We start from the raw sequence: 15,265 nt of genomic DNA on the forward strand, positions 1-15,265 counted from the left end.
GAAGTTTCCGTCAGTCACATGTCCAATGTCCTTGACCTCATTTTCATGGTTCAGTGACTACTTGAAAAAAAAGTTCAGATTTTTTGTAATGTTAGATTCTCTCTTATTATAAGTAATAGGATAACTATATTTGGTATGTGCGTACCTTGCAAGGTCCTCATGCCCGTCAGACAGTTTTCACTTGACCTCAACCTCATTTCATGGATCAGTGAACAAGGTTAAGTTTTGGTGGTCAAGTCCATATCTCAGATACTATAAGCAATAGGTCTTGTATATTCGGTGTATGGAAGGACTGTAAGGTGTACATGTCCAACTGGCAGGTGTCATCTGACCTTGACCTCATTTTCATGGTTCAGTAGTTATAGTTAAGTTTTTGTGTTTTGGTCTGTTTTTCTTATACTGTATGCCATAGGTCTACTTTATTTGGTGTATGGAATGATTGTAAGGTGTACATGTCTAGCGGGCAGGTGTCATCTGACCTTGACCTCATTTTCATGGTTCAGTGGTCAAAGTTAAGTTTTTGAGTTTTGGTCTTTTTTTCTAATACTATATGCAATAGTTCAACTATATTTGGTATGTGCGTACCTTGCAAGGTCCTCATGCCCGTCAGACAGTTTTCACTTGACCTCGACCTCATTTTATGGATCAGTGAACAAGGTTAAGTTTTGGTGGTCAAGTCCATATCTCAGATACTATAAGCAATAGGTCTTGTATATTCGGTGTATGGAAGGACTGTAAGGTGTACATGTCCAACTGGCAGGTGTCATCTGACCTTGACCTCATTTTCATGGTTCAGTGGTTATAGTTAAGTTTTTGTGTTTTGGTCTGTTTTTCCTATACTGTATGCCATAGGTCTACTATATTTGGTGTATGGAATGATTGTAAGGTGTACATGTCTAGCGGGCAGGTGTCATCTGACCATGACCTCATTTTCATGGTTCAGTGGTCAAAGTTAAGTTTTTTGAGTTTTGGTCTTTTTTTCTAATACTATATGCAATAGTTCAACTATATTTGGTGTATGGAAATATTTTATGATCTATTTGGCAGTCACGCAGGTTTTATTTGACCTTGACCTCATTTTCAAGGTTCATTGCTCAGTGTTAAGTTTTTGTGTTTTGGTCTGTTTTTCTTAAACTATAAGCAATAGGTCAACTATATTTGTTGTATGGAAGAATTGTTAGCTGTACATGCCTGCCTAGCATGGTTCATCTGACCTTGACCTCATTTTCATGGTTCATTGGTCAATGTTTAGTTTACTTGGTTAATGTTAAGTTTATGTGACAGTTGTAATAAAGCTTTATATTTAGGACTATCAACATAATATCAAAGATTAGTAAAGAAGGCGAGACATTTCAGCATGTGCACTCTTGTTGAATTGAGCATCAATAAACAGATAGCAACCAATAAGAACCACTGAATTACTCAGGCTTCTGAACAGGCACATACAGAAATTTATGTCATTTTTGAATTGAGCATCAATAAACAGATAGCAACCAATAAGAACCACTGAATTACTCAGGCTCCTGAACACTAGGCACATACAGAAAGTTTAAATGATTTGAATATACATTCTAAACTTATTCAGTGTTTTTGACCTAGATTTCATGGTTCAGTGAACATGAAAATGTTGTAATGCAGGGCATGGTATTCTATGGACACAAATTCTTCTTGATGTAAATTTTAAACGACAAGGGAATGCCTGATTAAACCAAAGGATGTATTAGTCTATTTAAACAGTAAAATAGAGAATCTGTTGAGAAATTGAGTATCTTGAAAACAAACAATTAAGTACATATAAAATATTCATGTCTTCGAAAGAAATCAAAATCTGACCTTGACCTCATTGTCATGGATCATAGATAATATTCTGTAGTAAAACCTTCATGGCTAAGACTTTCAGCATAAAATCAATCATGATCAGTAAAACAGGTGAAACATTTCATTCTCCATGTACACTCTTGTTTATATAAATTTACGATGACAAAGTACATGTATGTTATGTTTGGTTAACCATAAAATTATTTGAGACATCATATCAATATTACGGTCTAGCCGTTTACTTAACATTTATACGATACTTATAAGAGTATTAAAAATTATATAAAATTTACATCCCAATTTCATGGTTTGAAAGTATATTTTTTTTAGCTTTACTGGATTATAACTGAATACATAGTAAGCAAAGGTGAGGAGGTATTGACCTCAGTGATATGGCTTCTACCCCAAGACCAGTCAGTTTAAAACCACTTTCTCTTCTACTGTCAAAATAATAGAATATTAAGAATTAAACTTTTTAATGATATAGCAATAGATAATCCTACATTTCCATATCTCTCTGATACTGAAATACTTAGTAGTCCTGCTAAATCCTTCAAATAGTAACCAAGTGAATAAAACAGGTTCCTTTATAAAACATGCAGTCTTTGGATCTGAGGACAAGGAATTCTAAGTTATTCTTGCTTGTATATATATATATATAATGTCCTAGAGTTGTCACTTGTTTAGACTTTACTTGTCAAAATAATTGTTTCTGTGACTGCATCATACGATCCTTTAGTACAGATAACTTACCTAATCTGCAATCAATTCAATCTTCATGCCTAAGATATTATGTACTGTGTTACAACTCTAGATTCTACTGACGAGGAAAGGTAACACTAGGCCACAGAAAGCTGAATTTTTAGTTCAGTCTTAAGGTGGCTGAGTGGTCTAGAGCGCTGGACACAGTGCAGGCCGTGTTGTCTCGATATCCCAATAGCATGAGTTCAAATCCTGGTGAGGGAAGAACAAAAATTGCTTCCGCAAATTTGCAGATTTAACATTGTTGTGCTGATATTTAGAGTAATTATGTATATAATATATATATATATATATATATGTATTCAAATCAGTTTATTTTTTGTTGTTGTTATTATTTGTATTTGTCACAAGTATCTTGTTTATATATATGTACTGGGGGCCGCGATGGCCAAGTGGTCTAAGTAGTTACTACTGTAATCACTAGCCAGTCAACACTGAGGTTGTGAGTTCGAACCCCGCTCGTGCAGGTGCACTCGACTCCAATCTTAATTGACTAGGATTGTCAGTTTTCCTATCGAAGGTCAGTGGTTTTCTCCGGGCACTCTGGCTTCCTCCACCAATAAAAACTGGCCGCCACGAAATAGCTCAAAAGCGGTGCTTAAAAGTGGCGTTAAAACACCAAAAATCAAATCAAATATATATATACTTACTAAAGAATTATGTTAAAAGGTATTTCCTTAGCAATTATCAGCATCAAAAGAATTTATATATTTCTCGTTAACACTATAGTTAATGCTAATCATTTTGACCAGATCTTTTGAAATTTGTATGCAGTGTCAGGGGCCATAGAATTGACTTTTTATGTATTTGACATTATCTTTTCAAGAGTTATGGTTCTTTGAAATCTTTCTTAAGTTTTGATTGTGTCATTGTTAAAACATGTCTATTTTTGAAGACGCCTCTATCTACAGACAGTAAAAAATGAAAAGGAACCAACCCTCTGCCATAAAATTTATTTTAGATTCTTACATGAGTGTAGTGGTAGGTGCTGTTTGATTGGATGAAAAGGTGCAATATTTTCTAACAAAGAATTTTGATTAAAACAAATTATCCAATAAAAAGTCACCTTCAGACATCCTTGGATATTTTTTTTCTTTTTAAAAAACTATTAAAGTCATAAAAAATGTATCTGTGTTACACAGCTAGTAGAAAGCAAATTAAAGTCTTTTTTTTTCGCCCTGTAATTTTGATAAGATTTACTATATTGTTATAGAATATTAACAAATTGTAAAATTACAGTTAAAATGACATAAATGTCATAATTTTATTGTACACTGTTTATCATTTGTCTTCAGGGTTAATACATATGTACAAATATTTTATTGTCAATTTTTTACCAGGGATTATAAAGTTCATGTACAGGTATGATTTAATAACATTTTTATACATTGCTTTTTAGAAAACTTTTAAAACAAACATCTTCAGTGTTACATTTTCTTTCCTAAAAGTTCATTTTCTAGTACTGCTTTATTTTACTTCAAATTTAGTTAACTTAGATTCATAATATAGCAGTTCCCAAACATGATGAGAAATGTGCCCTTATCTTTCCTTGTCTCTGGTGCACTGCAAATTTACTAGTGCAGTAAAATTCTTATTTGAAAATATATATTACAGTCTTTTGTTATAAAAGGCTTTTAAGGTGTATAAGAGAGTTTAAAGCAAACATGCTATACTCTCAGGAAAATGCGCCTTTTGTGTTGTTGATGTACTGGCTGCACCCAGGTGTTTTGAGAGATTCTTTGCACTCTTTAAAATGATCCTTGTGTGTCTTTGTTGCACTTTAAATATGCATGTGATCTGTGTGAAAAGTGTCTTTGTGTTAAGAAAACCCAACCCAATAAGGCACAATTTATTGAGGACACTGGACACTGAAACAATAGCAAAGGCAAAGTTCACTTGAAAATATGGGAGGTACAATTTTAATAGAGGTCAACCTTTACATTGTGTGGTTAATTAAAGTGTTGTTATAATTATCTGGAATAATGATTTATCTGTGAAATATGTAATCCAAGATATTTAAAAATTGATGAATCGAGTCAAACATAGAGTTGTTATTTAAACTTCTATATTTTTATTTTGGTCATTATATTTCATTTCTTTTCATAGAAAGAATTTTCATTTCATCTTGCATAATGTATGAATTATTAAATATTCAGAAACAAGAATGTTTGTCCATAGGACATGATGTGCCGCTCACACTTTTATTATTCATTGTTCAATGAACTCTAAAATCAGGTACAAACAGTAGTATGGCATATATTTTAATAGTTTACACTATAATGAATTTGGGTGTTTATTAGTTTCAGGTTGATGTGACCCTGACCTTATGGTAAACTATCTTAACCAAAACCTTTAACCTGAGTATGTACATTGCACTGGTTAACCAATATTACATTTCTATAATCGGTACACTGTGAAATTGGAGTTGAAACCATATTTTGGTATATAATTCAGAAAATTTTCATATTTTAATTAGCATCATGTGTACTATAATGTTTCGAGTTAATGAGACCAGATGCGGATCTAGAATTTTGAAAAAGAGGGGGCCTGCTGTCCCCAAACTAGACAACATTTGGAGTGGAACGGGTAAAAAGTCTGCATTAATCATAAATGTAGCTCTTTCAAGGGATGTGGGGCACCCTGTGCCTCCCCATTATCCACCTCTAGAGACCTCGAATTGCTCAAAAACTTCAGAACAGACAAACACACAGAGGCACAAACCAAAAAACATAATAACCCCTACTGCTGTAAGCAGGGCATAAAACAAGTGGGTTGGGTTCAAAATAATAAGTGCCATGCATCTTACCAGTGTCAAGTCAATCAAACAAACTGACTTCCTCATTCTTAGATTACTAACCACAATTAAATTTGATCAGCTTCTACTATTTCAAGGTCAAGTACATGTTGTTAAAGGGACCAGTAAAATATAATATAAGGGAAATCTTGCCTGTTGGACAAGATGGAAACAACATTTTCTCTCTGCCCTGTTTGGTGTTCTCTTATTGACAATATAAATGTTAATTTATCACTTATTGTATGTTGTGCATGTTACACCCTGATTTTTAGTCAAGGAAATATGTTTTCATACAGGTCCCTGTAATTGATCACTTTGACTTTTAATATGACTGTGTCACCTCAAATATGTACACAGAAATTTTGGTGATTGGGTCTCGGTAACGTTTAGTAGCGATTTACTGCAATACTGTAAATTCAGAAATTATTGCAAGGTTTTAATTATTGCGAATAATGCGACTGGGTGAGGATCGCAATAAGAAGAACTCGCATTCTGAAATCTGAAACATATATCTTTATGCAGATTTTCCTGAAATCACAATAATTAATCTCACATTTTTTGTCCATTCTTCAAAAATGCCAATAATAAATGCATGCAATAATTTCTGAATTAACAGTATTCTGCTAAACAAAAAGGGTTACATGAAGTTGATAATTACTGATCACGTTACTTGCGGAAAGTTAATTTTTGATCACCTATTACCTCTCAGACCAGAGACATATATTTGCTATTTTTTTCTCAATTGAAGAAAGGCATTAATAGCTTTGGCCATCACTTAAAATGAAGTAGTTGTCAGATTCATAGACATTAAGAACTTCTGAGGTCAACTTATTTGATTGATTGATCGATTGTTGTTTGCTTTAAGTCCAGTGGCAACACTATCAAACGTAAATCAAGATGAGAACAAATTAATAATAAATCCAATAGGTTGGTTCTGCAAAGTTGGTCTTCTCAGTTCTGGGATAAAGGGCAGGAAATTCGGACTGCCATTGGAAAAGAAGGGTTAATTGTTGGATAAGGAGAATTTTGCCAAGCAACAGGCTACCTATGGTCCATCAAGAAGTTGTTCAAGGGTTCATGAACATGCAGAGAATGTGGTACTCAATTAATCCTTGTGTAGGGTGATTGCCCTGTGTTCTGCATATTAAAGAACCCTAGCAACATTTCTTCTGATATTCAACATTCTCTCTTCTTCAAGTAGCAGTTTAAAATTTCTCGTCATTCTGATTGTCATGACTTTATGTACCTAGGCCAAATATAAAATTAAAATTGTTTGATGTTGCCTTGACCCAACCCACCTAAAAAGCAGCCTACCCAAAAAATGTCATGACACAAATCGTTTCAAATTTTTTTTAAAGTCATCTTCTTGTCTAGAATATGTAACTTATGCTGTTGGTCAAAAAAAAAAAAAAAATCCTTTTGACCACCACTTTTTTGTGAACTCTGTTGATTCATTTGTAAGTAGAGAGTAAAACTTAAGTCTTACACCCTTAAAAACTGACTTTTAAGTGTTATCCAATGTCAGTCGTTGGACCACAGAACTAAATTTCACTGAAGCATACATATATTTATTGAACTTTCATTTTTAAAGATTTAGGTGAGAAAATATGTCATAAATGGGTTTAAACTTAATAAATTCATATATAAATTGGTTATACAAATACCAAATGGCCTTTAGAATTATACAGATGTATTACAAATTTATATTTTTTTAAACTTTAAAAGATTTAGTTAGGCCTAATAAATGCAGGCGAGATAGTGAAAAGTTTCTTTTCATCGATAATCCCTGAAGTGTGAATGTGAATATATACTCTCAGTTGGTGAAAAAAATATGTAGGCAGGAGTTGTGTTGATTTAAAAATATTTGGAAATGGATGGTTAAAAAATTGAGTTTGTGTTTTAAATGCCATTGCAAATTCCTCTCTTTTGATGTGACATGGATTTTTCGAATATAAATTTTTTTTAAAAGTACATCTCTAAATGTGGTATTCTTCATTCAGGATATAAATAATCATAACAATTAATTGATTATGCTAGTTCTTTGGATTATCTAAAGATGACAATGAACTGTCTACCATAAACAAGATTTGCAGAGATTGAGCATAAACATTGATGATCTTTTTTTTCTCGGATTAGTGGCATCTTGGAAAAAATGTGTCTATTTATTATAGACAAGATTTACAGAGATTAAGCAGAAACATTGAATTTTTTTCATTCCCATAGCCACGGGACATTAAGCAAGCAACAATCAATCTATCTTCTCAGGATTTATATATAGTGGCATCTGATCCCCTGAAAAATGTAATGAAGCGTTTATTTGCATTGGTCATTTACAAAGAGGACTTAGTGGTAAAACAGGATTGTCTTTCATAAGGAGACCAATAATTTTTAATTTTGAAGGCAGTGCCAATTGTCAAATTGAATGGCTGATTTTTCTTTTAGAGCCCATATCTGGTGATGACTTTCTGTATTAGAAAGAGCATGACTTTCTGTATTAGAAAGAGCAAGACTTTCTGTATTAGAAAGAGCTACTGACTGATGAAAGTTAGGATTAGATCTAGAGGCTTTATAATTTGATAAACTGATTTAAAATTCAGGTCATTATACATATATGTAGTAAAAAAATTGTTTACTTCTAGAATCAAGTGATAAACATAGGCAAAGATATAAATGGACTGTTATTTGTCAGTGAATCTGGATGTATCATTTTTTTTCTCAGGATATTTAGCATTTGTTAAGTATAGTTAAGATTCAACCTTGACTACAGCAAAAAGGTTTTAAGTGGACTTGGGCTGTTGTTTGACAAATCTTTAGGTGGACTGGTATTTAGTTAATGACATTTGTTTTTACTGAAAATTTTGAATATCCATACAGAGTATACTTAATTTTATATCAAATGTCTGTATACATGCACATGTTCATATTTTAAGTCAAGCTTTTTCTAGAAGCTACTATGATAAAAACCGAAAAAAATAAAAGAATAATTGGATGTCTTGGATTAGATTCATGTGAAAAGTGATTCTTCTATGATCTGATAAATAACAATGGAGATAATACAAGTTCCTTAGATTGTTAAACTAATTGGAAACTGATGAGTTATAATGATAGGAAGACATTAGTAGTGGATTAAACTCAGCTTTAAGGAACTTCTAAATGAAATGCAAAGAGATATAGTTTATAGGGAGAAAAATCATGCCATGACTAAAATCTGAACTGATATATTGACATTTAGTTAAATTAAGATATAGATCTTTTTATTTAAAAAATCTGTAATTGTTGATTTTGTGTTGTGACATTGCTGTCCCAGGATTCATTTAGTTCGGAATAGAAAAACGTGAATATGAAGCGGGTGTATAGACACTTGAGTAAAAAACCTAAACATGGTACTAAATCTACCAAATATGTTACAGGTATGGCTGCTTGTTTATATAATTATGCCAATATGATAGCGTATTGTAACAGAGTTTGGCAATTCCATTAACACACCGGTTATGCCGATCTGAAACTGCATTTTTCTAGCTACTTTTTTTTTACATATTGACATTATTTCTTCTGTATGAGTTTGTTCTTATTTATAGATTTTTTTTCAGATATGGTTTAAGGGGTTTGAAAAACTTATCTTGCATGATAAAGATTTTATGAACAACTAAAGTCCAAATTGACATCAAAATATTGAAAATTCAACAAAGTTATGTGTTACACATATGTCACAGAAAGAGGGTTAGGTGTTGGGATAGTTGATACTTACCTTTTTGGTTTTTTTTGTACAAATATGATGCAATAAAAATTATTTCTTAAATTTAAATCCGTCTGTCTGTCTCTCTCTCTCTGTTGTTGTATTTGTGTACATAAATTCTCAGTGCATTTCCTTCATGCCTGGACAGATATTGTTTATACTTTTTAAGTTGTAGAATTCTACCTACCAATGTGCATAGAGGAATTTAACATGTAAAAGTGGTCAGATAATGAAATTTACTTATTTCAGTATACTAATACATGTAGTCATACAAAACATTGGGTATCCTTTTGTTAGCACTTTCAGTTCTAGTTTATTTAAATCATAAATGATCTTTTTGGTATTTTACAGAAGCTAACAAACAAGATGTCCCAGATATAGTTGATGACATTCAGTGGGATCAAGGTGACCTTGGGACCTGGCACAAACATCATCAGCATAGTAACCATAGCAACCAACTCAGTCATGTGACAACAGAAAAAAAACCTGGTACAAATGAAACTCCTGAACACAAAGTTGAGCAAACTAATAATGAAATTTTAACTGAATGGGACAGTCAGTTTGACTTTTGCTTCAAAGACAGTCCAAATAATTCACCTGTGAAATCTATGCTGAAAAAAGAAAATAGTTTAAAGTCATCAAAATTCAAGGCAGTTATTGTAAAAGGGAAAGATTTCGTTAAGTCTAAAGTGAACAGTTGTCGAGATAGATTTAGTAGGAATTCTATGAAGGAGGTGAAAAAGAGGCCTTCAAATGTTACTGAAGATGAAAGTGAAAAGGGAAGTAACTCCTGTGGGAATCACAGGGGAGGTTACTCTGGTACTCATCAAGACCAGGAGGAAAGTAACTCAGAGCAGATGGAAATGTCTGCTGACATAAAGACAATCGACATGTCATGTGACATAGATGTGAAAGAAGCTGATTGGTCAGGGCAAAATGGCAACAGTAACTATAAGAATGAAGATTACATGGTACTACCAGAAGTTTACACAAAATATAATGGTAATGATTTTTGTATAGAGATGGTCCATGGAACATGCTTAGAGATTTTTTTTCTCAATTTGCATTCCCAAGGGATTTAAAAAGACTGTGTTACCTAGGTTCTTGGTCATATAAACTTTACTCAGTACTCGTAGTACAAAATTTGTGCTTGAAACACAAAGTCAAGTCCAATATTTTGATTGATTGATTGATTTCTGAGCCTGAGTATGATTATTGTGCTCCAAATTTTTATGACCTATTGGCCTTATCTTACATTTCAGATTTGTTCAAGATTCTTGACAGTGGTACATATACAGTTCTTTGTGCATGCTAAACATACTGTAATCCACCATGACCACATCAACCAGGAATTGAAAAAATTGTAGCTTATGCCATTGAGATATTATTATTTAAAGGGGCTTAAGCTACAATTTACACAAGAAATTGAAATATGATATTTTTTTGTTTTAAATATTTATAAAAGCATTGTTGTGAAATAACATTTTGCTATTAGCAGTCAGTTTGGTCAAAATTGTCAAAATAAGCCAAAAAAATCAATGATTTTTTCTTGGCTTTAATTTCAATAATTCAACCACATTTGAATCTGTATTCATGCGACTTTAAGCATTCTTCAAAGGTCATCTTTTTTATTATAAATTAAATGGTGTCTTGTCTAAATTACACACAAAATGCATAACTATAGTCTATGCATTGTAAATTGTTTCTTTAAGACTTTTTGTAATTTGAATATACGTTTTAATAAATATGTTACAAATCATATATGAAAATTTGAGTCAAATCAATGAACATAAATTTGACAGCTGATGCCCCTCTGAAATTGGTGCAATTCTCTTTTATATTTTTTGCCAATAAAACTGAAAAAAAAAGTATTTTCAGGTCAATTACATTAAGATTACATCAATTGTAATTAATAAGAAATTCTGCAATCACATATAGCCTTATAGCTCTGACTTGACAGTAAGCAATCATCAATCAATCACTGACTAATCTCATTAAACTTTCACAAATGACTGTGAATAGGGTCAGAACGCTTTCCAATTATGATTTAATGGGTTATATAATTTTTTCTTAATCTGCCATAATGTGAAGAAAATATCGAATTGTAATTTGATGCATCGTAGAGAAAAAAAATATGCCTACATCCTCATTATTAAGAGATCATCACATCAGGCTATTTAAAGGTTGTGTTTCTCCTAACTTAAAGTTTACTTTTAGGCTATTAAGGATGTTCGCTCCTCTTGTTTTCTGAGTTTTTGTCAGATATTCGGAATCCTCTAGTTTTATCCATGTAATGCCAATAAATATTTTGCCTGTTAACCCCTACTTTTCTTTTTATAATTTTGTTAAATATAGTTAAAAAAGCTATATTTGAAAATCTTATAAAATCCTTGTTTTTTTTTCATAGTTTTAGAAAGAAAAAAGGTGCCAATGTTAAATGTATAAAAAATCTAGAGAGAATCACTTCCTGCCAAATTTTCAATGGCTTATATCTAGAAAACAAGCACATGGACCCTTCAATTTTTTCAGCTTTTTTATTTCCTTTATTCATATACTGTCAACAGTCAATTTATAACAGTCTTTTAAAGAGCTTGTTATTTTGAAGCAGGGTAGAGAACATCCTCAAGGTGGGAGATAACTCTGTAAAAATCAGCTGAACGTTTTAATCACATTCTGTTGTTAAGGAAATATTAAGCTTCTCAATGATCAAAATTAGTGTATGTCAAACTGATATATCCAATGAAATTTTTCCTATAAAGTGTGTGGTTCAAGTTTTTTGAAATTTTTATATTTTTGACAAAGGGTCAAAGTAAATATTTTGTCAAAATTTAATCAAAATTAAACGAGCCAAATTCATTTTAGTCAAGGTGTTTGGTACCACCTTAAGCAAACATTTCTGCATGTCAAATAAAACAGTATCAGAACTTAAGAATAAATTACAGATTTGTGTATTAAAAAAAAAAATTGTACCTGAAATATTGAAATTTGTGAAATAGATATTATTTTACAATTAATATTAACATAAATTCTTATCATTAACACCAAAAAAGTACATGTAATTGAAATGTAATTGAAAAGTAATTTATCATTTCATGCTTTTTTCAATGTAATTAATCAAATTACCATTACATTAATTCAAAAAATGCTCAATTACACATTACATTCAATTACATGGAAATTGTAATGCAATACACTCAATAACCATCACATTTTCAATTACCCCCATCCCTGTATTTGAAAGAAGTTTGAAAAATAATTATTTATCAGTATAATTTTATTTAAGTGACAAATATTAATCAAATTTTTAACTTTTGTAAATGAAATGAAAATACATAGACACACACTATATACATACAGCTGACTATGGCGTATGGGTTTTACCCATTGTTGAAGGCCATACGGTGACCTACAGTGTATAGTTGTTAATGTCTGTGTCATTTGGTCCCTTGTGGAGAGTTGTCTCATTGGCAATCATACAACATCTTCTTATTTTTATATTGTATATATATATGCATGATATGGTTGCATTAATATAGCAAAAAGGTATGAAATTTATAAATATTTTTCATCAATTAAAATGCATGAAATGATTATATCATAAACCACACTCTTAATTTTATCTGCGGTGATCCCTGTTATTTCTATGGCAACCCTGAACAAAAGTAAAACTAAAAAAATCAAAAATCTGTATGGGAAATTCAAGCACCTTTTACTGAGAGATGAAAATGATTGAAAACCTTATTATCTCATTTTGTATATATATGTAGTATTGAAATATATTTTCTTGATTATAACTTGTTTATAAAAGTCGTGTAAGGTGGTGCCTTTTTTACATAGGCTGAGTAATGATATTTGATGGAGTTGTTTTACCGATCATTACATCATTTTATACACACCTAGTATCAAATTTGGATCTTTGACTTTAATTATTGCATGCCTTAAGTATATTGCATACATGACATATCAGATTTTCTATATATGAAACGAGGAAAATTTGAGTGAAAAAATTGTCTCTGATTGTTAATGTTTTTACCGGTAGCCCTTAATTCCAGAACTCGTTTCTGGAATTATGCATTTAACTTTAAATTATACAGTTATATCTCTTGGGCCATAGGAATAATGATAGCCTTTTTAGAATTTTCAGCCACTTTCTAACCCAGAACCTACATACACAGTCAACTCAAGCAATTTCATTATAATATTTAAAAATAAATTGGAACACGTATGATGACCGTTTACTTTTCTGCTATCTTTATAAACCTTATAAGGCCACCTAAGTACTATGAGGCCTTTTAACATGCAGTGAATACAAAATTCTTAAAAATAAAACTTTCAAAATTTCATTCTCGCCTGTATGTAAAATTATTTCATATTTTTCTACACCTGATTCATCCCTTACCTTGGGAAAATATGTTCAGTAGATAATGTATTGTATGCCCCTGCTGTACATACGTACGTACCCAATACTAGTTTCCATTCTCTAACTTAAGTGTACCTCTACCAAATGTTATGAAACTTATACACAATGCTAGCTTATTACCACAAAACACAGATTAATTTCGAATTTGGGTTATGTCACTTTTACCATTCTTGAGTTATGTCCCTTTATTATGTTATATGCAAGCGGGGACACATTCTTCATTTATTTGTTAAATCTCAGTGTTTAGATACATTGACCTCAAGTAGGAAACACAAAAGATCAACCTAGTTCTTGGACAGTTAATACTACTCACAGTTCCACCTGAAGATTCAAGGATTAATATATTTTTTTTTAAACCCTGTTGATTTAAAGACAATATTTGGTTTATATAAATATAGAATTTTTTAAGGATCTCTTATAATTGCCTTCCAATATACTGGTAATCAAACTGGATTATAAATCTGGAAATATTTGTAAGTTAAAGTAACATATTGTTTTCTATTTTACTTCTCACCATTGCTCTGCACTGCAGGGAACCAGTATTTTTGCCAGTATACTTCCAAAAAAAATATTTAATTCATATTCAATTGTAGTTTTAAGATTAGTTCGGTCTTTTGGAAGTCAGTTCAAGAAATTCCTAGTATATATTCATGCATGCATTATTAATGTAGGCAAAGGTAGAATAGAAAGAAGAAGAAAAAGAAGACTTAATTAGGTATGATGGCACTTTCTTAAACCAAGGATTTATAGTGAATGTGTGGAGTATGCCTGAAAGTGTAATTAAATTTATACTCCAGCTACCGTTATAGAAATAAGAAGATGTGGTATGATTGCCATAGAGACAACTCTCCACCAGAGACCAAATCACGAAGGAGTTAACAACTATAGGTCACCATATGGCCTTCAACAATGAGCAGAACCCATTCCACATAGTAAGCTATAAAAGGCCTGAAATGACAAATGTAAAACAATTCAAACAAGAATTCAAATAAAAAAAGAGGACAAAACCCTCTGACACTTAACTGTATATGTCAAATTGAGATTCATTTTATTTTAGGTGTAAGCGATGGCATCAGGGTGCAGAAACACGGCCAAGAAAAGACAGATGAAATAAAGAAAAAGCATGGTGAATTGGCAGATGGACAGAAGAATGGAAAACAGGTTGAGATTGTCATTGTTGATGAAGAAGAAAATGATTATAGAAATGGGTAAAAAGTTTATAAATTTTGAAGATCAATATTGTTGGTTTAATAAAAAAAAAACAACAAAAAACAAAAAAACAAATTCAGACATTTGATCTTTACATGAGATACTGTGGATTAGTTTATTTTCATGGGTTCCAATTTACATAGATTGGGAAACAATTAGTATTTCATGGATATTTGATTTTGTAGTTTTGCCAAAGTCTGCATACAAGCCTATAAAAAAAGTTTTCTTTATTGAGCATTTAAATTCATTGTTCACCTTTTCCCATGAAATACACGAAAAAATTAGTATTCCATGGATAATAAAGAAATTATGAATATAAATATAAATCAATTGCTTAAAAAAGCAATTGTAAACAGTCTTTCCCCTTCTGAAACATGATTGATTGATTGATATATGTGTATGTTTGTTTGTTTGTTTGTTTGTTTGTTTGTTTGTTTCTTTCTTTGAAAGGTCCATATTAGTGTGTTGGTTAAGTTTCTATATTTAGTTTGGAAAGTTTTTATTCTATTTTAGGTCCCGCGCGCGT

At 31.5% G+C, this 15,265-nt stretch overlaps 1 protein-coding gene across 2 annotated transcripts in view; it reads left to right on the plus strand.

Moving 5' to 3' along the window:
- LOC127718002 (uncharacterized) overlaps positions 1 to 15,265 on the plus strand; it is a 108,164-nt gene that overhangs the window by 27,163 nt on the left and 65,736 nt on the right. For both annotated transcript variants that reach the window (XM_052223884.1, XM_052223885.1), the window contains exons 3-4: positions 9,462 to 10,112; positions 14,588 to 14,738. In XM_052223884.1, coding sequence (XP_052079844.1) covers positions 9,719 to 10,112; positions 14,588 to 14,738 — 545 coding nt within the window. In that variant the 5' untranslated portion in view covers positions 9,462 to 9,718. The remainder of the gene's footprint in view (positions 1 to 9,461; positions 10,113 to 14,587; positions 14,739 to 15,265) is intronic.

Source organism: Mytilus californianus, unplaced genomic scaffold (assembly GCF_021869535.1).
Source record: "Mytilus californianus isolate M0D057914Y unplaced genomic scaffold, xbMytCali1.0.p SCAF_10, whole genome shotgun sequence".
Lineage (NCBI taxonomy): Eukaryota > Metazoa > Mollusca > Bivalvia > Mytilida > Mytilidae > Mytilus > Mytilus californianus.